This window comes from Solanum pennellii, chromosome 2, assembly GCF_001406875.1.
Source record: "Solanum pennellii chromosome 2, SPENNV200".
Taxonomy (NCBI): Eukaryota; Viridiplantae; Streptophyta; class Magnoliopsida; order Solanales; family Solanaceae; genus Solanum; species Solanum pennellii.
In genome coordinates, this window is record NC_028638.1 from 34,075,495 (window position 1) to 34,101,842 (window position 26,348).

Here is a 26,348-nt window from a genome sequence, read left to right on the forward strand (position 1 = left end):
CTATTTGATAATTGTTAATCCGTTATCGAACCAGCTGATATCATATAGGCTGGTTTAGAGATTAGTAAATTCAAAAATTGATAGGCTAAATCATTAAGCGAAATTATCTGATTCACCCGATAAGCAGCCCTAATCAATATTTAAAAATTAAAATGAAGAGAGAAGTACTGCAAACACCTTTGAACTACACACAAACTATTAATTTCGTACCTGAACTATTTATAGAATTAAAAACACCCCTCTGTTTGACTAAATAAACTTAGTATACCCCCGATATGTCACGTCATATAACAAGTGGTTTTAAACTCTTGTAGGACTATAAAACTCTAAATAAAAAACGGAAAAAAATATTAAAACACTCCTAAATTTGATGAGAATTTGTAATCATATTTCACTCATATTATAAAATTTAAAATACGTTTAAGTTTAATTAGTTAAATAAATAAATATTTTTAATATAATCAATAATTTAAAAATAAAATAAATAATTTACTTCTAATTTAGATGTGTCCAAGGAAAGTAGTATGTAGAATAATCATGGTAGACATTGGTATCTTTGGTGGGACATTTTCACAATCATAATTTTCTGCAATGTCCCTATATCTATGTCAAAAAAAAAATTTGAATTGGAATTACCTGCTTCTCTCACATAACCCATTTTTTGTCTTCTTTCTTCTTCCTTTTTCCCTCTCAAACCCTTACAAGACACCATTTTTTCTCCCAACTTGAAAACACACATTCATTCTTTATTTTTTTGGGGTTTTAAAGAGAATGGGGAGTTGTTTGAGCAAGAAGAGCACTTGTTCTGTTTCTTCTCCTCCTCTTGCACTTGTGAAACAAAATCAAGAAACCCTTGTAGAAAAGAAGAAAGTAGATGGACAGGTAGTGAGAAGAGAAATCTTTGTTATCAAACACAGGGTAAGCCATGAAGAAGGCTCTAACAAACCAAATGAATCTTCTGCACCATCGAGGAGGACTTCAAGTTGTAACAAAGATGAAGTGGATACTATTTTGATACAATGTGGGAGGCTTAGCAGAAGCTCATCTCCCAACAGAGCTCTACCTTTTGAAGCTAATACAAGTAGAAAGCACTCTTTTTCCAAGAAAAGTTGGGATTTTGACAGTGAGAATAGTAGAAGGGTGAGTAGATCTCCTGTTAGAAGATCTGAATCACCAATTAAAGCTAATTTGGCTTCTAGTGATGCTAATGTTGGACCAGGAAAAATGGTGTCTGTGCCTGCTACTGTTTCATCTCTTGTGTTGGATAAGAATACTGACCTGATTTCTACAGCTAATGTTCAGAGGATTCAAGTGAAGAGAAATGTGGGTGTTGCATCTCCTCGTGCTCGGTCACGGTCAGTGTCTCCGGGGAAGATGAATTTGAAGGCGTCAACCGAGAACATGAATTTTCAACAACAGCCTTTGTACCTTAGCCGCAGCAATTCCAGGAAAAGAGATGATGATTCTCCTTTCAGAAGAAATTCTTCAAGTGAGATTGATAACCCTGTGGTCAATGAAACAATGCCCTTCTATATCCAGGTTCGCTTTTCTAGTCTCCAGCAACTCTGGAGATGCTAATTAGCTATTCATACTGATTATTTGACATGAATATGGTATGCTTTCAAATGCAGAAACTGAATGCAGAAAATATAAGCAATGGCAAAGTTGTTTTAAAAAAAACTGGGGAAAACCTTAGCATCAGCAAAGTAGCTCCAGATTATGGCCTTACAAATGTATATGCCAAATTCAAGAAGAAGCAGCAGCAGCTGGCACAGGAAGCTAAAGCATTGAGAACAGTTTCAGGGAATGCTGCAGTGGATATGGTTGCTTCAGGATCCGAGAGCTTAGCGCCCGAGGTAATAAGAAGAAGCAGGTCACCGAGGCTATCCCGGGACATAGACATTAATCATAGGGTTCAGTCAACTCTTACTCAATCATATACTGAGTTATTGCTTGAGGACATACAAAACTTTCATCAAAAGAGCAGAAACCCTTCATTTTCACTTCCACCTGGTGCAGCTGCTGACTTCAACTCAACTACTAGTTCCGATGTATCCAGTGCTTTCTCTGAAGACAGAAGAAGCAACCGCACAGTCGAGCGTTTTAACAAGAATACCAGTGCTTGTTTAGCAATCAATCCTCAGAGTAGGTTAACAATAAAGAACCCATATGCAGAGTCTGAGGTTGCCTTTAGTGATGACTCAATAGAGCCTTCCAGAATACAGAAGTATGCAACATTTGGAAGGGTAACTGATGGTAGCTCTATGGAAGAACTAGAATCCTCAGAAAGCAATAGTTTTGTTGGTTATCAACGATGTAGGTTTTCCTCGTCCTCACAAGAACCACATTCAGCTGATTCAACCGAATCTTGGACTCCAAAATCTTACAGTAGGCTGTATATGAATCCATTAGCCTTTCAAAAGTGTACAGTATCTGATCATGTTCCTGATATGGATGACGGTAAAAGTAGAATGACTGCAAATAAGAGGGATTCAGACAACCAGCAACATGGAATAGTTCACAACAGCAGTGAACCTAGAGGACTTCACATATCACCTGTGGCAGCAGCAGCTGCTTTAACTTATTAGATATATGCAGTTTGTTCGAGGATTGATATGTCGCTGTTTTGGTTGCTCACTTAGCAACCTTTTCATCTCAGTGTTTACAGTATCATTTACTTAAGTATTGTGTTGCAAATAATCTTTTAAGTTATCTGACAGACATATGGTGGCTAATAATGGAGTTTTGCATTTATACAAATTTCAAACTTGGTACAAAGATATTGAATAGGCACAGATACATATGTTAAACCTGATGCTGTGGTAGCATGAAAATTCTCTACACAAAACTAACATTTACAATGTTATTATTCCTGAACATTGTATCCGAAAAAGTTTCTCTACACCTAATGTGATAATACACCATCTCGAATCTCATGCTTCAAGATTTATGGTACATGGCTGGATAGAAATCCACCTCCAAGCAAGTTCCAGCCTGCATATTTACCTGTGTGTGTACTCTTGTAGGGCCTTAGTATTATCTTGAAATATTTTCTATACAGTGTATGTCTCTTCTGCAAATGGAGTAGAAAGCTGCTGAGCTTTCTTCTCTATCCAGACACAAGGAGGGGAGATCAGTTGATTGACAGCTATATTATTTTGTATCGCGTTTGTAATTAACCGTGTAAATTGCAGCCACTGTGACAAATGCTCCAATTAGTTGCACAGGTGTGAAGGTCTCATCTAGATATAGGAACCTGTATTGGAGTTGAATAACTTAGGTAGATTAAAAAGGTAAGAACGCGGAGAACAAAAAGTGAAGATAGAAACCAAATCAAATATATTCTGCTTTGAACAATAGTCCTAAATATTTTTTTCTTAGGAGCAGTTGCAAGTGATGACCAAATTATTGATTGAGATTAAAATAATTTTCATCATCTTGTTCAGGAATTAATCTTTTGATAGGAATCTTACCCAAAAATCGATGCAAACATTGGAGTTAAAAAGGTAAGGGAGCTGAGCTTTGTCAGGCTACCTGCAATGCTTAGTCTAGTCAATATTGGTTGTTACTGAAAAAAGCAAGGCATAATGCAAAGTTGACAATCAGGGGACCTGAATCTAACCTCTTGTTGCATTGTAGAAGTATACACCATAGCTTATGGCACTTCCAAAGATTGAGGTATAGAGCAATGCCAACAAGTCATTTGTTGTTAGTTCCATCAAATTCCCACTAATGACAGGTTCATGATTGAGAATTGAGATAGCCACCAGAGGAAGTCCCCCAATAACCATGTGCTGTAAATTGTGGAGGTATCTGAAGTTAGCACTGCAGTTTGAACATCAAAATTATAGTGCACTACTATTCTGTGGAACCATGAACTTGAAGCATACTTAGTTTCCAGTCATGCTACCATTGATTTCAGTATCAGAAGTCAAGTAATACATAAAAAAGCCCATTGCTAACTTCTGTTTTTAATCTATAAAGTCAAGCAGCTGTAATTGGGAACGTAGACCAATTTTATAGCTAAGGTTTGACGGCACAACCACTATTTCTTAGTTATTCACTGTTTCAAACCTGATATATGATAAACTGAATTTCAACTCAGCAGTAAAGTAATATGACCTACCCATCCAGTAGCCATGACCGGGTCCGAGTATTTAGAAACCCAACGAACCATTACTGTGCCGACAGCCATGCTTTGTGCTGCAAGAAACATCCACCACTCTCCACTTCCCCAGAGTGAAAAGTTGCTATTATCAAAAGAGAGAGCAGGTACCTGTCCAATTAACTCAGTTATTTCAAAGCTGTATTAGTTAATGACAACGGGGTAACACTCCCCCTATTGGATTTTATATGACACTCTCCCCTTTTTAGTCTGTTCAAAAAAAAGATAACACCTCCATTTGGAAACTTCAGTTTAAATATCTTTACTGGTACTATGGCTCAAAAGCCAAAAGTCTTTCTTTCTGTCTTAAACCTCGTGCCCACTCAAACACCGCCATATAAAATGAAATGGATGGAGCAAGATTATAACCATCAAAGGAATCTCATACATTGGATATGAAGATACTCTCCTTTCTTTTTGTTTTGTTTTGGGTGGGGCTAGCGGACTAATTGAAAAAAATCTCCAGTTAAGGATTGTACTACTTCCAACAGGTTAAAAGCTAGTATACACAGAAATAATGAAAGGAAATATTGCTGCAAACACATTAAAAATCATCTTCATCCTCTTTTAAGGGAGAATGGATTTTACGTGACACAAGTGTATGCACATGAAAAATGAACTGAACACTGAAAAAGTTATGTCAACATGCATAAAAATGAACATATAGCATATCAGTTATACATATAGAGACTGAGACAGGACCCATGTTAACATGTGACAGGACCTAGGCACTCGTAGGTTTTACTTGAAAATATGCATGTGTATATATACATATACATGTATATATACACACACACACACACTAATTCTTAAGCAAATATATATCTTTGTGAAGGTGGCACCCGCCATTAGCAGCAATGGGTGCACTGGTTTAGTCACCACTTCTCGAGGCCTTCATGCACTTGCTGCTCAAGATTGACTCCCCATCTAGTCTCTAGAACAGAGTTCTGTGATTCTTTTTCACTTTGTTACAGGCCTACACGAGTAATCAATGACCCTCTTTCTTTTTCCTTTTTTTTCCTTCTGATTGATAACCTATATTAATGTCTATCCTCAAGAGTACTTCTAGTTGGCATTGCTTCACTTCGTTGTATTATGTGGCAATGACATAGCAGAGCTTTCTCCTCCAATTCTTCTTCTAAAGGTAAATTGTTTTTCTTTTACTTTTTTAAAGTTCATCTAAATGTTAAATTTAGCAGTTCACGATCTTACTATACTTATGGATTTGTTATCACTAAATGCACTGGTCTAGTTAGACTTATGTAACATTTAAGTGCGCCTGAGAACCTTCAATTCCTAGGAGATTGGATTCAAAATCTGATACCTAAGCTCCATGGTTCCCAGCAGTACATGCACGAAGCACAACACAAACTCTAGTATAGATGTCTACAATCAACAATGCACCATCACTGTGTGTCTTGGATGATAACATATCCAGAACAAGATTGAGCATCTGCAAAATCTTAGTGTGGACACCACTTAAAGTTCAACAGTCCCTCGTGTTGATTGATTGGTATGACTGGTGGGAAAGAAATCAGATTACTTCTTCCTTTCTATCACTTGTAAGGGCTTAACATCCTATGAGTTAAATTTACTCTCTGACCAAATGCCTTTCACATACTCGCATCCTACCCTTCATTTTTAACCTCATTCGTCTACCTAGTCTCCTGTTTACCATGAATTCCAACAGACATGAATTTGGTCAAATCTCAGCTTAAAATTTTAAATTTCTGATACCTAAAATTTGTCTGTGGTATCATATTCTTCACCACTACTTTTGACTTAGTTAGAGCACAAACACATGCCAAAGATGAGTCAATTAGTATTCTGTTAATTATCATCCCCAGTTTCCAGAGGGAGGATAAGGCTAACCCTAGCCATTCGCAGGAAAATAAGTACAGAAATTGGTAATTTCCTGATAATATTACCTCAAGGAGTAAAAGGCCTATCACCCCGAGCACAAGACCTGCAGCTCCGACAGAACCTATGGACTCTCCAAATAACAAAGTTGCAAGCACAGCCACCGTCAGAGGCTGTGAATCAATTATCACCTGAAATCACGATAATATCTTGTTAAAATTAGGTCCCCTAATCATTTAAATATCATCAATTGCTTCCTTTTCTTTTAGCTGCACCAATTAGTTTAATAGAATTGCTAATTGATCCTTCATTCACACTAGACTCCATGTAACTACTTCGTTACTTATACCACTAAAGCTAAGAGTCTATAATTAGGTATTTATAGAATTTAGAAATATCAATCAGATGTTACAAAAAGAAAATATACACGATGATAGATGTTCCCGGAAACTCAAAGCAGATTTGGAGTGGATCTCCTATATCATTCATTGAACTCATCAGTAAGAAAAGCCCCCATTTAAAAGGTCGAATGCTGGAGCTTCAGAGTTCTATACGGTACCAAAGGTATACAATATCAGATCTACATGCTACAGAGCTAAATGCAAGTAACATTTTGCACAGCACAATCACTTCCAACTTCCTAGGACATGATGTTTCTTCTCCGTAACATTGATTACAGTCTCACAAGCAAAAAAGTTCAAGACTGCATAACACAACAAACTGCAATGACAAAGTAAAATTCATCTTACACTGCCTAAGCCAGCAGATGTCCTCTGAAGTCCTTCTGCAAGAAATCCCTGTCCACCATATAAATCTAATGAGAAAGAATGTTTGCCCAAATGAAAAGAATTGTGTACTTAACTGGAAGCTTAAGCCAACAAACATAGGTGACAAAGTAGCAAACAGGAGCCGACAGTCTGATTCTATAAAAGTAAATCAAACCAACAGAGAAAGCAACTCTCATTTTCTTAAAACTACCTATTCCCCCTCTATCAGATTCAGTTGTAGTGCTAATCGTTGTACACCGCTTTTGAGTTTACATAGTGTTTGATGTCAAGCGTATTCTGTAACCACCTAAATCAATCAATTATTCAACTAGGATACAATCACAAACAAGTCCAATACTGACTCACCTATCTTAGCTAAAACGGGTATTGATCAGATAGTGCAAGAAAGATACCTGAAAACAAGTAGCATCAACTATAGCGAAGAGTGTAATAGAGAGCCAAGCATTGAATCCAGAAGGGTAATTTCTACCCCTTGAAGCAGCAAAACCGACCAACATTAACCCAGCGGGAATCAACCTAAATGATGAAACGAAAAAAGGTCCAGTCTTTGGCAAAACCTCCTTCATTGCAACCATAGCTGTACCCCAGAAGAAGAAAGGCGAAATTAGCAAACCCCATTCCAAAATCGTCTGGAGCAACTCCATGGATGACACCCCTTCATCTTGAAACCGTAAATTAGAGTCTTTGGGGAATTCCTCAGAAGGGTTCACTACACACTCCACGTCAAGCCCAGTTCCCACACAGTCAAGTTCTGATGATGATGGTGGTGAGTTCTGTTCAACCCCAGATTCAGTTTTTGAGCAAGCAGAAAACTTTTTGGTGCGGAAATGAAGATTCTTGAACGAAATTGTATTTGGGTATTGTAGAAACTCACCCCTTGAGTGGTTTAGCGAGTGATGATGGCATAAAGAAGAGGTTTTGCAAAGGGAATTTGTTGGATTTCTAGTGAGTGAAGAGCAGAGAGGAGTGGAGGAAGAAGAAAATGGTGACCACGCCATTATTCTTCTTCCTCTCTCTAATTTTACTTTATTGCTATAATTCAATTTTTCTGGTTTTATTGTTTCCCCAGAATGAACGAACAAAAAACCAAAGGAATAAAATATCATGAATCTCAGGGATTAGATTTGACAAAAAGAGGGTTACAAATGTGCCTTTCTAACTTTGTTTTATTAATTAATTATAATTTTACGTTAAAAATAAAGTTATTCTTACCCTTGAATCTACAAACTTATCTTTAGTGCCCTCCAAACTAATAATTTCCCCCAAATTGATCTCAAATTTTTATTTTTATTTTTAACCCAAATTATTCATTTAGAATGCAGTGAGAACGAAATTCTTTTTTAATTCGATTGATATAAAACCCACCATCATTATGAACAAAATTTACTATAGTATTAAAATTTCTCAATCTTGTTGTCCACCAAAACAAAAAGAATGAATTTCTCTCTTGTAATTGAATCTGTTGTAGTTGTCTAAATATCTTCGAAGTCATTGTTAAAAGCTTCTAAGGCATTAGTTGTTGAATTGGAGCCTGAGACTGTTGTTCATCTTGTATTCCTAACATACTTAGAACAAAACTTTAAAGAACTTTGTAAGATACAAAATTTAAGAACATTTTCACAACTAGAAAACTAAAACTAGTAACGAAACTAAAATCAGAAACAGATTAGAAAAAAAATCTATGAAACATTTTTCTTAAAGAAGAATTGTTGTTAATCTGTGTTTAAAGAATCTTACTGTTTCCAACAAACTATGCAGAAACACGAAGTTATCAAAGTTTAATGAACTAGTGAAGAACAGAAGAACAAAAATTAATTCACAAGTCTAAAATTTGTAACACATACCAGAATTTGGAAAAACAGAAAGAATATCAAGCCCACTGAATGCACAATGTCCGCTTAAAGAAATTATTCCCCTCTAGTATCCGAGGTTTGTTTTGGAATATGTACTCCCAGGATAGAATGATCTCAATCACCAGTATATTGATACCCAAAACGCTGGTGTGAGTGAGCCACTCAACGGCAGTAAAGTACACTTAGAATACTAGATTTAGTAGTAGAAGAAAAAGTCCATAAATTCTATTTTTAAAATGAGAGAAAATCCCTCAATTTATAGAAAACAAAGGGTAGTGCGAAAATGTTCTTATTGTGCCTTACCGGAAAGGTCACAAACCTTTGGAAAAGTCACAATCTTTCGGAAAGGTTGTCACCTTTCATAAAAGTCACAACTTTTCATTAAAATCGCAACTTTTCATAAATTCGCAATCTTTCATAAAAGTCGCAACTCTTCATAAAAGTCGCAACTCTTCATTTTTCATTCACATCTTTTAAAACCCAACATTCCCCGCATGAATGGGGAATGACTCCAAGACAAAGAAACGGACAAGTATGTGTACTTTACAAGCAAGAACTAATTGCATCTGGATAAGTAGGTTTCTCCTTGGACTTTTCGTAGTGAACATATGTCGGATATACTCGGTCAGTCGGTAGATGCGATATTTTTGAACCTTCGAACTTTGGTGTATATCTAGACAATCATATGTCACACAATTAAACCCTTTACCGTTTATGGTTCTTACGGTTGTGCTCGTTTCAGCCATGAACACCTCCTGGTTTCATGAGTGTATAGAGAGATAGGCTTTTGACAATCATCTTCTTTGAAGCGGCTTACACTTCAAACTCACATAGGTGATTTCTGACCGTGTTATCGCGTAGATACACTATTTGGTCAACTGCCAAACTTAGCAAATCATTAAGCTTTATTAACTTATTAACAAGCCTTAATGTTGTATCCTTGCCCAAAGCATTGTCTTCATGATGAGAATGAATAGAGTTTGTTGACAATGCCGAACCGTTCTAGATAGAGTTACCGCCATGATGACTTGTCTTAAGCCGTAAATCCATTCTCTTAGATGATCTTTCAACTTTCTCTCTAGTTAGGCCTTTTTTGTAAGTGGATCTGACACATTATCCTTTGACTCGTAGTCAATTTTGTTAATTTTACTATAGAGTAGTTTTCTAACGGTATCATGTCTGTGTCATATATGACGAGATTTTCCATTATACGTCATGCTCCATGCCCTACCTATTGCATCTTGACTATTAAAGTGTATGCATACTAATGCCAATGATTTGGGCCAAAAAAGAATATCTATCAAGAAATTCCGGAGACTTTCAACTTATTCACCGACTATATCTAGAGCACCTAGCTAAAAGATCATTGTAGAGCTAGCGATACATGTCTCTTTTGAAATATTTCCAAGTGAATGCTCCTATATCAACAGTAAATACATATTCACTCGTGGATTTTACTTCATTTGTCCGGTGATCCAATTCGCATCTTTATATCCTTTCAATACTGTTGGATATTGTTATAATGGAAGACATAGTTTTAAGTATTTCTCAAATACTCCAAAACACTTTTTATTGTCATCTAATGAGTTCTATTGGGATCACTTGTAAACCGACTCAGTTCATTAATAGCAAATGCTATATTTGATCGCGCACACTTCATGATATACATCATACTTCCCAATACTCTAGTACAATACAATTGAGTCACTTTCACTTTCAATCTTTTGAAATGTAAAGCTCACATTTATTGGAGACTTGACAATATTGAATTCAAATATTTGAACTAGTCAAGTACCTTTTCAATGCAATGAGACCATGAAAATGCTAAATATTATGGAGTTCTAAGGATTCTTATACCTAAGATCGTATTAGCAACTCCAAGATATTTCATTCTAAACTTGCTTTTTAACATACATTTAGTAACGTTTATGTCATGTGTCTCTATTGATGATCAACATATCACCAATGTACAAACAAACAATGACCTTGTGATTTTAATGTGAACATGTTTACCAAATCATTCTTAAATCCATTTGCCAACATGGTTTGGTCAAATTTCTTATGTCATTGTTTGGGTGTTTGTTTTAGTTCATAATGTGACTTAACAAGTTCACACACTTCTTTTATTTGCCAGAAATCGTAAAATCCTCAGGCTGTTTCATGTAAATTTCTTCCTCGAATTCTACGTTTAAGAGAGTTATTTTTTCATCCATTTGATGAATTTGGAGGTCATATACCACATTAACACAATTAACATCCAAATGAATGTAATTCTAGTTACTGGCGAGTATGTGTAGAAAAGATCAAGACCATATTTTTGCCTAAAATCATTGACAAAAAATCTTGCTTTATATTTGTAAAAAGATTCATAGACTTTCATTTTCCTTATGAGAATTCACTTTGAGCCCAAAGGTCTATTTCTTGGAGAAAGATCAACCAACTTCCAATAAGATTGCTCAAATTGAACCAATCTTATTATTGACACCATCTGTTCAAAAGGATTAGTCTACATAAGACACAATAAATGTTACAAAATCATATTCGAAGGAACTATATGTCCTTTGAAATTTACTATGCCCCTGAATCTCTTTATTAAGTACATTATCTTTTTGTTCTTTCCAAGGTCGTTTAGACCTTTCACTAGACTATTCAAGTCTAATTTTATAGTCCACAGTGTTAGGTCTTGTTTCAATCCTTTTAGAAATAGAAACTTGAACTTTGGCTAGACGCCCTCACACTTCGAAATATTTCAAGTTGGATTTTCTTCCTTTCCATTTCTCATATGGAATATATTGTGTCCTGAATAATCAAAATTGCTTTCTTTCTAAAAAAACAACCTTTTTTTGTTTCCTTTTGCAGTAAGGATAGTTCCTTTACACAAGCTTTGTGGTAAATCCGAACTAATGCATCCATCATTTCTTTCAACGTCCGATTTTTCTTTAGATTGAGGTGAATATGACAACAATTTGATGGATAATTCCACTTTCCAAACATATTTCTGCAAAATGAGATTTATACTCTCCATCTCTATCACTTCTATCTTTTCCTAACTGATTTTCAACTTCAATATTATATTGTCTAGACGTTTCTATTGCTCCATTCTTACCATTCAGCAAATAGATATAGTCTTTTTTAAAGCAACTGATAAAAGTAAAGAGATAATTTTTTCCACTATGAGATGGTGTTGACTTCATATCACAAATGTCAGACATTTTTATTTGTTGCACTCTAAGTTAGATAAAACTTTTAAATTGATCAGTTTTCATTACAAGATTTTGTAATTGACATGCCCCAAGTGTTAATGTCACAAACATTGACTCAAGCAAGAAAGAACAAATAAAAATATTGAGTTTGAAAAGCTCTTCGCGAGGTAGTTTTTTCCTCACTAATATTTTGTTCCTATTTCTTACAATTTTGTGTGATAAAAACATTGTTTAGAGTCATCATCTTGTCAAATGTCCTTTTCAGAAGGACTTTTCCATAACTTTCCATTTGATTGTTATAGAACTACCCATGAACCAAGTTTCATCGGGTCCAATAAAGGCAATATAGTTCAAATGTTTCTTTTACAAAAACATAACAAATGATTATTCACCAATATTCATGTATATGCAAATACTTTTATTATAATAGACATATCTTTTCATGAAAAATCACAACATTTTAAGTGACACTTTTTCATAAAAGAACACAATTATTTTGAACAAGAATATATATTATTTGGTAGTTCCATACTAGTCACACTATATACTAGTAATAGAGAAACTCAACGACCACAATACCAAATATACTCCAAGAATTTTGTGGGTCTAACATAATACAAAAGTATCATTGAATTTCATATATTTTACTTCAAAATTAAATTAGATACCAAGTCTAATCATAAGCAAAAAACCTTCACATTTTAAATGTGATCTTAAAAATATTTTTATAGTATTTGAAAATAGTTTTTCCACATACTTTCCTAGACTTTCAAAATGTCATTGACAATATGAATCCTCTTTTGGAAATATTATTCTACAAAAGAATTATATTCCTTCAATTCTCTTTGACAATGTTTACACAATGTCAAAGTTCATTCCATAGAGGCACAAAACCACAAACTCTAAGTCACTGGTATTTTTCCTCTATCACAAATAGACATACCACTTATTATTCTAAATACTAACAATAAGGATAAAAAAAGAATTGTACAATTTATTTCTATATAACATTGAAGTTTATAGAAAATCAAAAGTACAACACTGACTTATTATGTGAAGTTTTCATATTCTTCGAACCAATTGTATAGTCCAATTTATCCAGAGTAGAAAATCACAAAAGTTTTTAGTCTACAAAAACATGACACACTAACATTTCACATGGAGTACAAAATTACAGAAGTCTTTTTTTTTCTTTCTCCAAACAGAATAACACATATTCTTCGACCATCACATAGAAATATTTTTCTTTTCGAATAGTCTTCCAACTATCGCATTTTAACATACTATTTATTAAACAAAAGTATGCATATCTCATTCTGCAAACCAATAAATTTTAAAGGCAACACTATTTGCCAGAAAAATTCATGTAAAAGATATACGATTTGTAGAACTTTTTTTGAATACACACATGATAAATATCAAAATTGATAACCTTTAGAAACTATTTTCCTCCTTAGATAGACAATAAGAATTTTACTCGGTGTGATATTTAATTGAAATACCACCTATTTTTTCTGGTACATTCTCAATTCGACCTTGCTAAACAAAGCAACAAATTATGGAGAAGTAATGCATTTATCTTCTATTTCTATGATCAAATTTTCTAAATCAATAGAATCAAGAAATACTAACTGTATAATAATTTCCTTAAGATTGTTGTTCATCTTGTATTCCTAATATATTTATAATATATTTAGAACAAAACTTTGAAGAATTTTGTAAGACAACAAAATTTAAGAACATTTGCACAACTAGAAAATTAAAACTAGTAGCGAACTAGAATCAGAAACAGTTTAGAAAAAAAAAATCTATAAAATATTTTTCTAAAAGAAGAATTGTTGTTAATCTGTGTTTAAAGAATTTTACTGTTTCCAACAAACTTTGCAGAAACACGAAGTTACCAAAGTTTAATGAACAGTTAAGAACAGAAGAACAAAAATTAATTCACAAATCTAAAATATGTAACACATACCAGAATTTGGAAAAACAAAAAGAAGATCAAGCCCACTGAATGCACAGTGTCCCCTTAAGGAAATTATTCCCCTCTAGTATCCGAGGTTTGATTTGGAATATGTCCTCCCAGGATAGAATGATCTCAATCACCAGTGTATTGATACCCAAAACATTGGTGTCAGCGAGCCACTCAACTGCAGTAAAGTACACTTAGAATACTAGATTTAATAGTAGAAGAAGAAATCCATAAATTCTATTTTTAAAATGAGAGGAAACCCCTCAATTTATAGAAAACAAAGGGTAGTGCAAAAGAGTTGTTATTGTGCCTTACCGGAAAGGTCATAAACCTTTGGAAATGTCACAATCTTTCTGAAAGATCGTCATATTTCATAAAAGTCACAATTTTTCATAAAAGTCGCAACTTTTCATAAAAATCGTAACTTTTCATAAAAGTCGCAACTCTTCATAAAAGTCGCAACTCTTCATTTTTCATTCACACCTTTTAAAATCCAACAGAGACTTGAAGAACCAACCATAGAAACTTCATAGCGATTAACAACTCTTCATTTTCCATTCGCACCTTTTAAAATCCAACAGAGACTTAAAGAACCAACCATAGAAACTTCATAGCGATTAATGGAGCTTGAAGCTTGAGTTTGAATTTTGAATTTTCACAAGCGAGTTTCATTTTCAAAAAATCAATAATTTTAACCTCTTTCCCAAAATACCCAAATCGAAAACAACACACCCATTTCTTCACAATTGAAATAACAGATTTGAATTTGTATAATTAGATGATTTTTCGTCCGAAATTGCAGCAACATGATCTTTTTAGTTTCTTTCTTGTTGTTGTTGTTGTTGTTATTTTCTGGTGGAATTCAACTGCCTCGTACTGTCATTTCCGCCGCCGTGTGCGGCGAATTTGAAGAACTAGCGAACACATCTATATATGTGAATTTTTGGGAAGAAGGTTTTTGGATGATTTCAATAGCAACGTTGTTCTTATTATTGTGCATGAAAATAACGTTGACATGTCTTGTTCCTCTGTTTTTGCTTCCAACATTGCTTCTTAAAAACTCATTAATGGCTTGAAATTTATTTGTTCATTAGGAATTGAAATGATATTTGATGAATCTATTTACCTTTTTTTTTTTTTATGTATTTGGTATGTAAGACCATATTATATAGGTTACGAGTCAGATTTAACTGATAATTTAGTTTAAATGGGCAATTCGGGTCAAAATTAGGAATTTGAGATCGAGTTGGGGAAATCGTTAGTTTGAAGACACATATGATAAGTTTGTAAAAAGTAGACATAGTCAGCCAGTAAAACAAAGTTGAAGGCTACTTTTGACCTTTTTTTTTCAACGAATCTTGAATTGATTCTAATGTATATGCTCTTATGGCTTATTTTATTAAGACAATGATAAGATAAACATATTTTTAATTATAATCTAATTTTGTAAGAGTAGCTTTTTAAGAGACCATTTTATACTAGCAATTAGCAAACTTTTTAGAAAACTTTGTCCTAAGCATAAGTTTTAAGAAATTATATTAGAAATGATTATAATTTGGGTTTAGTTAAAGATCTATAATTATAATTTATTAAATTATGAATTAAATATATTTGGGGAGGAGAGATGCCAATGAGAATAGGAGAGCGAGAAAAAAGGCGAGCGAGAACTGGGAGAGTGTGGAGAAAGGCGAGAGAGGTTAATTACATATTGTATTCGTTATATCAGGTTTATCACAAAAATAATTTGTACAATTAATTTGTATCAAAATCAATATCATTGTATAAAAAAATATTGTATTTAGCTATATAGAAGGAGAAAGCCGATTGAAATCGAGAGAGGGGGGAAAGAGGTAAGCGAGATCGAGAGAAGGCGGAGAGAGGCAAGCGAAATCGAAATAGGGAAGAGAGACGATGAATACATGTTGTATTCATTGAATCACGGATATAATTAATACCAAATATAAATACAATTAATACAAAATACGAATCTCTCACCTATATTTGATTGAATATCATTGATACATAATATATTTGACAAAAAGGATAATGCATATTGTCTTCGTTGTATCAAGTTTTCACAAAATACAATAATATAAATATAGTTGATATATAATACAAAAATACAATTGTCGTATTACGTGAGAAGTTTTTTGGGCTGCAGTTGTTTGAGGTAAAGAGAGAGAGCGGTGTGAGAGAGAGACATATAGATGACAATGGGGGGAGAGAGGCAATGTAGAGAATATTATATGTTTGCTATAAAATCATATAAATAGCTACTAATTGTAATTATCTTAAATTGTAGTGATTTATCATAAATACATATCACATATAAACCTTGTTGTGTAATTTTCCCTTAGTTAAACAAGGTACAGGTTATACCTCTATACTAGTGGTGGCAAATAAGCGGGCTGAGTCAAATATGGGCGGGTTGAAAATGGGTAAACATAAAATAGGTAATAATTCAATCAGCCCATATTTGATATGTATAAAAATTGATTGGGTAATAATTGATTAAAATACTAGTTTACCCATATTTTTATGAATAAATAGTACTTCACTTAAGAATTCAATATGGGAAGATATTTTAGTTTTTTTTTTTAGATAAAAAATGTTGAACATGCTTCATTTAGTTTTATTGTATCATAAATATATAAAAAAAGTCCTATAACTTTTCAATATAAAATAAATTTATGGAATAACAAGATGAAAATATTTTTAATTTCAAACTAAATGAATATTTATTTTTTAGAACTAAACCATGCTTAATGCACTTTAAGCAATGTCAATACAAATACATGATTTGCTTATTTTACACTATTATTGATTATTCAAAATATAATTAAATAAATAAAATGTAATTATAATTAACAAAAGAAATGTACATTTGAATTATATATTTTTGGAGGGTCAAAGACTTCACTTTTTCAATTATAGAGAAGAATAGTTATTTCTATGGAATAACATAAAAAGGAAGAGGAGTTACACTATTTTTAGTAATATCATGAATTTTGAGTGAATACAAGTTAGAAGTTTAACCCATTTGACTAATTCATATTTTATCCATAGTTTACCCGTATTTTAACTATATTTTTATGGATCAAATTTGGGTGTCAACCCATAGTGAAAAATCACTCACCCAACCCACTAAAATATAAGCGAGTTGAATGGATCACCAAAATACAAGCTCATTTTACCGGCACAACTTTATACAAACATTTTCTATTACCTTGCACATTTTGTTTACCTTGATTATTTTTTTTTTTAAAAAATAAAAATAAAATTAGATTAAAGACCAAATCCAGCAAATGGCCCTTTTGTATAGTCCAGCAAGGAGCAGGTGCAATTTGTGATGGGCTTGTTTTATCCAGTTCAAAAGTAGAGCAGTTTGAAGGATAAAGCTCAGGTCCATGAAGTTTTCAGGTACTTAACCACTAAAGCAATTCAACTTGACTTAAATCTTTTTTGGTGAGGTAATTAGTTTTGAACTCATGTTAGGTAAAATTTAGGGATAATTACATTAAATGACTGCGTGATCATTTTCCCTTTCTTTTTTCTAGTCCAAACTTCTTCACAATCACAATTTATGTTATATCTATACACGTTTATGCACACCATTTATACAAAAAGGATACATTAAATAATAAACTATACAATAACGATTTATTAATGTACACTACATAACTATCAGTACATAGAATATCTATACATTGTATATACACTACATAAATATTGATACATCGTATATATACCATATCAGTACATTATATATATATACACTAGACAACTATTTATACATCATATATACGTATTGATACACCCTGTTTTTCACTAAAAGAAAGTTAGACGATGTAAAAATGAAGTTGCAGTTTTTTTTTTTTAAAAAAAATTGGTAGGATTATTCAAAATTTGTCCATTCCTTTTTTATCATTTTTTCTTTCTTTTTTTTTGAAATTTCTTTTCATTAAATAATTTGTTTATTTATTAAAAAAATTCAAGCATATTTATTATTGTAATTAAAAAGGAGTAATGTGGCGTCTCTCAATGTCCTAGGATTCTATTTATCTTTTTTTGTGCTTTTTTTTCCAATTTTTTCATTATCAACTTATTAAATGATTAAAAAAATTAATTATATTTATTACATATAATTATATTATATGAAAGTTAAAAAAAAACCTCCATCCATTTGTATTTTCTAATTAAATAATATGTCTCCTCAACTTCCTTCTACTTAATTCCTATGATTTAAACAATCTATAAATAATGTTCATCTATGTTGTTATTGCATGTTCGTTTATATTTTCTCCAACTTTATATTGTTAGTATTATTTTTTTATTTTTCAGCTTTATGAAAATTATAGACATATTTTTTAAAATTTAATCTTGTGTTACAATAGCCAAACAAGAGTTTATCAAGATGAAGAAGAAAGTTTGAAGGCCGTGTAAGATTCATCTAAGGAGATTATCAAAAATTATTTGCTACAAGTCATCAAAATGAAGAAGAAAGTTTAATGGCGGTGGAAGATTCATCAAGAGTTTCATAGATTATAATTTGAAAAACTAGAAGTTTCTATTACAAATATATAGATGCATATATTGTTGATTATATAATTTTCAATTAATAATTTATCCATCAATATATGTACCCTTCAAGAACAAGATTATATTATAAAACACACTTTTTATATCAAGGGCAACATGATCTTCAAATGACTATTTTATTGCTTAAATATTTTTTTTTTTTGATATTTTCATCATACATACAAACTTTTGTCTTTTGAAAATATTATCCATACTCCATCGATATATATTATGTATATAACATTTTAATATGACATAATTTCTCGATCAATATTTCATCATCTTTGTTTAGTTTCATCCGCTTATTTTTATCCGAATTTAGATGATATAACACATTTTTTTTCCTTTTGTAGAATTTGAATTGACCAAAAAAAAGAGATGAAATTCTCTCCATTAAGTTCTGTTTTGTACTTGTTAGCACTTATATAAAATTAGTCTATGTATATATATGATTGTTGGTTTCAATTTTCAGAATACATATAAATCTTTTAATTTAATGATTTTTTTTCGAATGAACCAAGTTTCTTCTGCTAGTGCCTAATTGCAATGAATATATTTTCTTAAGTTAAGAAATCCTAAAAATAGAAAAATAATTATATATAGAGAAAATTGATATTTATTTAATTAAATTGATTATGAAACTGAAATGATGATTTTACTCTCTTCACTAATTAATTTGTTTGATAATTAAATTTTTTATAATATTTATTACATCTGATAAATTACAAAAACCTTCCTCTATTCATATTTTCTACTTAAATGACATATCTCCTTAACTCCTTTCAATGATTCTCTTCATTACCTCTACATTTAGTTTTCTCAAAACATAATGGCTTTAAATTTTTATCTATAATTTGCACATCAGATATTCAAGGTTTACATGTAGAACATTTTCACATATGAATATGTTTTTCTCTATTTGTGGTTTCAAGCTTTTGATAACGATATATACTTTAATTTAATTTTTAAAAGATAAATTGGAAAATAGTACTGTGTTGTGTTGTTCTTTTTATTAGTTGGTTGGTCCATCTCATGACTTACAAAAATCCTTATCTATTCATATTTTTACTTAAGTAACATTATTTGTATAATAATTCTTTGATAATTAATTAAAAAATTATATCTTATAAATTGAAACAAATATGATAAACATTTTAAAGTTTTTACTTAAGTATTAATTATATTTCTTCTTTTTTAGTATGTGCTACTTTATAAGAAAAATTTATCACTAAAATAGTTGTTATGATCGCGCGAAACACGGACATATTAACTTGAGTAAACATTAAGTTGCATTTACTATTGGTTTTCATTATAATAATTATTAGAGCTCGTTGTACTCAAGGAACAGAGGGAACAAAAAATGTTTTAGTTTCTCACAATTTTTAGGGGTGTTCAAATCGATAAAAGATCTCTTCAAATAAAATATCAAATCAAATTAATATATATTTTTTAATTTTATTGATTTGGTTTATTATTTCTTAAAATCAATAATATTTGCTCTGATTCAGTTTTAATAATCTAATAAACTCACTACATTGTTTGACTTTAATTTTAAACAAATCTCAATTCAAATCAAACTATGAACACCCCTTCTAACTGTGCTAACAATCAAACTGGAATAATTATACTATAATAACTCAATTAAATACAAAATAGTATGAACAGAATAGTACACAAACGCTCAACAGGGAAAAAAATAATACAATCCATATACAATCCTCCACCTTATTGTTGTATACAAAAAATAAAATAGTGGTGGATTATAATAATCAAGAAAAATAATATAATGTATCAATTAAAACCTAAAACGAACCTTACACTTATTATCCCTGATTCGAATAACATTATCCTGAGATAAATTATCCACGTTTAGGCTGCACTTCAACAAGAATTTCCATTTCATTAGCTTCAATTTCCCCAATTTAATCCTCACAGGAACCTTAACTCGAATATTCAATGGAATTTTGCCTGTCTGTTGATCTTCTTGCAATAATTGTAACAAATTTGTAGCATTCTCTGTTTGTCCTGTTAAGTGGACGTTAAGTTGCGTAGTATTTCTGTGACCTTGATAAAACTTAGGCAATTTCCCTTGGCATAAATTTGTGCCTTTGTACCATACACTCAAATGGCTTCCGTTTTCGTAGTAAATTCCGATTCGTTTATTGGGATTTCTTGCAGTTATGTTCACGTTAAATGTCGCGGACAAGCTCGTATCGGTGTTGAGGGTAAATTGGGTAATTCTCATGCTATCGATGGAGTATTTTGGTAATTTTGGTTGGAAGACAAGGTAAATTACGGCTGCTGCGATGCCTATGAGTACGATTAGTAAGAAAAATAGGCAACATGTCCAACATAGGCATCTTACGCAGCAGCCTCTTTTCTTTTTTGGTGGTTTTAAGGGTGAATATGGGGTTAACGATCTTTTCAATAGTGGAGGTGATTGCTGACGCTCAGGATCCCCGTTCTCTGAACGGGAAGAGCCACGTGGCACTAACGGAGCTGAGGGCTTGGGTAACGGGGCTACTTGCTCCGGCTCCGGAACCGAAACCGGAACCGGATGGATTTTTTGTTGATCAGCCATAAGGGAAATTAAATGTTGTTACAAGAACAAAGAGAGAAAAATATTGTATGAATGTTTCAATTTTGGACCAAGATATTTTATTTTGTATATATAGGAGTTTGAAAGGTCTTAGATAGATGTGAAAGTGGCACTAAAATTCAAATAAGTTGAAGCATTATGCTGGACTATTTGTAGGTTATGAAGCTTCCTTATTTTTGACTTTCATCTTAGTCGTGTCTCGTGTTTGAATAAATAATTTTTTTGAGTATTTGGGAGTCTCCACCTGCCTTCAATTGAGTCTTATGTTCCTATCTTGCTTTTGCATACTTCTTTTATATTTCTGGTCGATGTTCGATATTTATATAAGAGCTCGATTAAATTTAAATTTATATTAAAAAGTATTATATTGAGATAAATTGTTCTCTAACAAAGGCTATTTCATATTCAGAAGAATTTCAACTCGAAAACTTTGATTTGCATACTCCTATTTCAATATACTTGGTACGAAATTTAAAAAAACGTAAATTCTAAAAATTAAAAATAAGTAAAATATATTAAAATATCTTTTGTGATTTTGAATACGTCAAACAAAAAGTTAGATGAATAAATTTATTAAAAAGAAAAAAAGAAGATTTTAAAAATCGACTAAAAATATTACTTCATGTGTCTCATTTTATGCGATATTTTTTATTTTTTGAGAGTCAAACAGTTTAATTTTGACCGGATATTTGTGTATGGATTCTTCAAATTTTTTGAAATGAAATTTATATATTTGCAAACTACATAAAGAGTACTATAAATCATAATAATTGATGATTCAAAATGTCAGAAGGATCTATAAAAATTTACGATAAAAAATAAATTTATTTAAATTTTAAAATGTGAAAAATATCATATAAAATAAAACGAGTATTTCATAAAATTATAGAGTTGAGGAATGCCAAATTTTCTTTGTTGATGACTTGGGACGCGTTAATGCTTAGAGGTCCGAAAGTGCGGCTTTGGTGCATTCATCATCACAGGAGAATAAATTTAAATAATTTTTAAAGTAGATTATTAATTTTCTCTATTTTATAAATTAATAAAGTCTACATTTGATATGGAAAATTATCTATCGTGTGAACTTGGAATATTAAATTACAAAACATAACATCATTCATGATTTTTAGATCATTTTGTGGTAACGATTTTTATAAGTTTGTAACCATCGTTAAAGTTTGAATCTTCAATATTAAACCGTTTAAATATAGACCTTAGATACCCTTGGAAAAAAACTGTATGATCAGTAGTATCCAAACTCCAGTCTTAAAAATCGATAATTTATTTAACATGTAAAAAAAACATTTTCCCCTCTTAATTATTAGTTATTTTCTTAGTTTTGCTCAACAGATAAAAATTAATAGTAGTGAATTTGCAACTATAATTGGTAAGACGTAATTCAAGATATAAATCAATTCTCATGATATATAAACGGATATTAAGCAGTTAAAAATTTAACAAAAAGTGTTATGTTTATTCAAATGCGTATATAAAATATGCTATCAGCACAAGCAGACAAATGTGAAAATAGGCCCTGTCATAAGCAGGGTGATTCGACAGTGTTAAAAAAAAAGATATGTGTTTTAGGCTCTCAAATTTAAGGGGTCTCATTTTTTATAAAAGTAGGTTATAAGTTATTATTTTTTAATTAATATTGAATACTATTTGTAGAAAAAATTTTTTTTTTATGAAAAATGAAGGAACTATTAGAAGAAATTTGATATATTTGGAGTACTATATAAGATGAAAAATAATTTAAAATAGGAATAGTTATATTATCAATTGAAAACTAGAAGAAATCAATTGTATAAAAGTTATTCAAGTTTAAACCCATTTAATTTTTGCTTTAGGGCACTAAAATGATTGAACCGCTCCTCATCATAAGGTGGTTGATGCAATGGTATTTCACGTTAAGATATGACATTTAGGCTTAACTTAATCTCAAGGAAGCTTTTGATGAGAGGTTTATCCAACTCCATATAAGAACACTATATTCTCATCCTTCTATCGATGTGGGACATCTTAACTCTCTCTCATACGCCCAGACCTCAGGAGCGTGAGCACTTCTAAATGGATATCATGTTAAGATATGACAACTGAGCCAGTAGCGGAGCTACACTAGATTGAGGTGTTCAATTGGGCACCATTCGTCGAAAAATTACACCGCATATATTACTATTATTAAAATAATATTGTAGATGGTTAAATAAAACATTTTGAACACCCTAAATTTACAATAAAGTTTCTTAGCCTAGTTTGATTCTGCAAAGCGAAGGTGTTTGCAACTAGTTAGGTGCAGGTTTGATTCCCCGGATCTACACCCTTTTTACTTATTAAAAAGGTTCCTAACTAACGCCTAAATTGATTCGACTTTTGACTTTTTGTTTTTCTTAGATATTTAAACAAAATTCAAAAGTAATTATTTAGTGTTATGAAACTATATAAAATTAGAAGAATAAAGTAGAGAGAAGAGAAAAGATTTCTTATTCATCTTGAAGTATATTCAGGATTCATCGATCTTTCTCAAATCTTATTTACAATGAAAGAAAGTCCTTTATTTATAGGGAAAACCTTACTTGGTCCCCAAGTAGGATTTTTAACCATATCCTACAAGGACTCCACATAATTAGACATTCACTATAATACAAATTGTTTATAACACTCCCTCTTGAATGTTGGTAGATTATGTGCCTCGTAAAAACCTTACTAGATAAAACCCAGTGGGAAAAAATCTAGTGAAGGAAAAGATTACACATATCTAATAATACACATTATGGATGCCTCATTAAAAATCTTACAAGGAAAACCCAATGGGACAAAACCTTGTGAGGAAAAAAGAGTATATCACGTATTAACTCCCCCTCATGAAAACATCAAGAGACTTGGATATTCATTTTCCAATCTTGAGCATTATCTTCTTGAAAGTTGTAGTTGGTAGAGACTTGGTGGATAAATCAATTGTAGTATTACTTGAACAAACATGTTGCATGTTGATATCACCATTCTTGGGAGCTCATGAGTGTAGAAAAACCTTGATGAAATATGCTTTCTTCTATCTTGCATTATGAATCTTTCCTTCAGGATCAAAGATTTTTGCAAGTTCCTTACTTCTACTTCTTTAAGCAAATAATCTATTGCCTTTTGAAAACTCTTCAAGAGTTTTAATTCTAGTCATCAACTTGCATAATAATACTTGTATATGCTCTATGCATTTTGAATCTATTTAATCCTTATGAGGATGATAAACAAGTTTTCCAAAAACTTGTATATGCTTTAGATTTTGAACCCATAGGATATTTTCATATCTATTTTGTCAAGTAACAACATTCAATATTATATGTATGACATCTTATAGTGCCTAGATTGCAAGTCAAATAAGCTTTATGCTTACCAAGATGCATCGTTCCACTTTTTACCTGATAATTATTTCTACACAAGTATGCTTTAATAGATGTAGAATTCATATTCTCATAATCTTTTACAATATTGCGCTCTATTGTATCAAAGATATCGTCAACGGTACATCATTTTGTATCGATTCACAATACGACAAAACTTATTGAGATCTCATCACTTCATTATTTTTAGGTAGCTACCCCTCTCATGAGGTTTCATAAAGTGTTATGTCGTAGGCTCTCCAAGAGCACACTGTCTCCTTATTATGACCATTTTGATTCTTTGATCCTCCCCCTTTTTCAAGGATTATTTTATTTAGAATTGATTAGTTTATCATGCTTCATGCATGTCATAGACTTTATCCTTAAGGGACATTCAATAGATGTATTTACAATTCTTGTGTTGCTTCTAGTCTCCCCCTTATGTTAGACAAACAAACACATGAGCATATCAAATTATGTTAGCTTTTAGTACCTCATTCCATATTTATGTGCATTATTTAATCACTTGTCTTCTTTCAAACATAATATGCACTAATACCACATTGGCTTTAGTAATGGAGCAATTCAGTAAATTTCATGATTTCTTATAAAAAAAACTCATTAGTTTTTCTTTAGTCATTGTTATATCATCAATATGGCGTATTAAGACTTAAATTCAATGTTTAATCCATATAAAATAATTTTAGGCCATAAATTGTGAGACTTGAACTCAACATCTTTATCTCTATAGTGACTGAAACTTTTAATTCGATATCGTATCCTCTTTGTGTGATTTGACATGAATCCATCGTCTTACCTTCTTAGTGCGATTGGATGTGAATCCATCGTCTTTTCCTCAACCAATGACATAATACGCTAAAGTGCAACCAAGCTCACGCTTGAGCTTTGAAATTACTTTCACTTTGCAAGTCTTCAAACAATCTGAATTAGATACGTATATGTCATACTTATATCCTGAACCAGTTAGGTTCCTCAAATTTAATGAGAAAAATCAATTATGTTACTAATATGTAATGATGATAATATTAAATTAAAAAAACTAAGAAATAGAAAATCCATGTAATTACTTTACCTCTGTTGGCCATCTCATGTCTTTTTCCACGTAATAATATAAATAAAGCCACGAACTTACAAAGAATTGTAAACATACCTCTAGTAACGTAAAAGACATTAATTAATGCTAGTATATCGTGTGTAACATCAATGAATACACAATACATTATGGATTCATATTTTTATGATTGGGTCAATCATTCATGGCCCCTACCTTGATTAGAGTCTCGTGCTGATAACGTGTTATGAAACTATATGAAATTAGAAGACGAATAAAGTAGGGAGAAAGAGAAAGATTTCTATTCATCTTGAAGTATATTCAGGATTCATCGATCTTTCTCAAATCTTATTTACAATGAAAAAAAACCCTTTATTTATAGAGAAAACCTTACTTGGTCCCCAAGTAGAATTTTTAACCATATCCTACAAGGACTCCACATAATTAGACATTCAATATAATACAAATTGTTTATAACATTTAGTTTAAATTTAATAACCAAATCCTATTTGTTTTATTTTTTCTATAAAGCTACTAAAAGTGATAAAGGCTCTATATAAAAATTCTTTTAATAACACTCGTTTAATTCTTCTATCTTTTATTTTTCATGTTCCGTTGATAATCATCAGAGGTTCGTGAAAAATTAAATTTTCTCTTTATATTTTTCTTTGTCCATTCACATCCTATTAAATAAACATGAATATTAAAATTAAATATTATGTAGTTGATTTTACATTCTTTGGTATATTATGCAATTGATTTTAAATTTTTTGGCTATGTCACCGTCTGAGATTAACTCAATCCCTAAATCTAACTCTTGAGAGGAGGTTTGTCCAAGTCCATATAAAGAGACTAAATTGTCATTCCTCTACCGATGTGGGACA

The 26,348-nt window shown here is 31.7% G+C and overlaps 3 protein-coding genes across 3 annotated transcripts; 1 reads left to right on the forward strand and 2 right to left on the reverse strand.

Moving 5' to 3' along the window:
- The first annotated feature begins 605 nt into the window (after positions 1-605).
- On the forward strand, positions 606-2,735 carry LOC107010253 (uncharacterized protein At1g65710-like). Its single transcript, XM_015209498.2, has 2 exons — positions 606-1,539; positions 1,632-2,735. Exons 1-2 carry the CDS (start codon positions 772-774, stop codon positions 2,586-2,588), a joined length of 1,725 nt encoding a protein of 574 aa, XP_015064984.1. The 5' UTR covers positions 606-771; the 3' UTR covers positions 2,589-2,735.
- On the reverse strand, positions 2,729-7,910 carry LOC107010258 (WAT1-related protein At3g02690, chloroplastic). Its single transcript, XM_015209504.2, has 7 exons — positions 7,206-7,910; positions 6,775-6,822; positions 6,094-6,216; positions 4,127-4,276; positions 3,623-3,794; positions 3,474-3,534; positions 2,729-3,256 (listed from the first exon to the last, which is right to left on the reverse strand). Exons 1-7 carry the CDS (start codon positions 7,809-7,811, stop codon positions 3,154-3,156), a joined length of 1,263 nt encoding a protein of 420 aa, XP_015064990.1. The 5' UTR covers positions 7,812-7,910; the 3' UTR covers positions 2,729-3,153.
- A 12,117-nt stretch (positions 7,911-20,027) lies between these two features.
- On the reverse strand, positions 20,028-21,098 carry LOC107010266 (NDR1/HIN1-like protein 6). Its single transcript, XM_015209515.2, has one exon. The coding sequence runs from the start codon at positions 20,995-20,997 to the stop codon at positions 20,212-20,214; it is 786 nt and encodes a 261-aa protein (XP_015065001.1). The 5' UTR covers positions 20,998-21,098; the 3' UTR covers positions 20,028-20,211.
- Positions 21,099-26,348: the final 5,250 nt, after the last annotated feature.

What these genes read in the sequence shown, in the direction of transcription:
- LOC107010253 (XM_015209498.2), top strand. Translation starts at nt 772, where the DNA reads ATGGGGAGTTGTTTGAGCAAGAAGAGCACTTGTTCTGTTTCTTCTCCT. An exon ending in CAATGCCCTTCTATATCCAG is followed by an intron (nt 1,540 to 1,631) that starts GTTCGCTTTTCT and finishes TTTCAAATGCAG; the next exon opens with AAACTGAATGCAGAAAATAT.
- LOC107010258 (XM_015209504.2), bottom strand. Translation starts at nt 7,811, where the DNA reads ATGGCGTGGTCACCATTTTCTTCTTCCTCCACTCCTCTCTGCTCTTCA. An exon ending in CGGTCATGGCTACTGGATGG is followed by an intron (nt 3,795 to 4,126) that starts GTAGGTCATATT and finishes CACAATTTACAG; the next exon opens with CACATGGTTATTGGGGGACT. An exon ending in ATGTTTGCATCGATTTTTGG is followed by an intron (nt 3,257 to 3,473) that starts GTAAGATTCCTA and finishes ACTCCAATACAG; the next exon opens with GTTCCTATATCTAGATGAGA.
- LOC107010266 (XM_015209515.2), bottom strand. Translation starts at nt 20,997, where the DNA reads ATGGCTGATCAACAAAAAATCCATCCGGTTCCGGTTTCGGTTCCGGAG.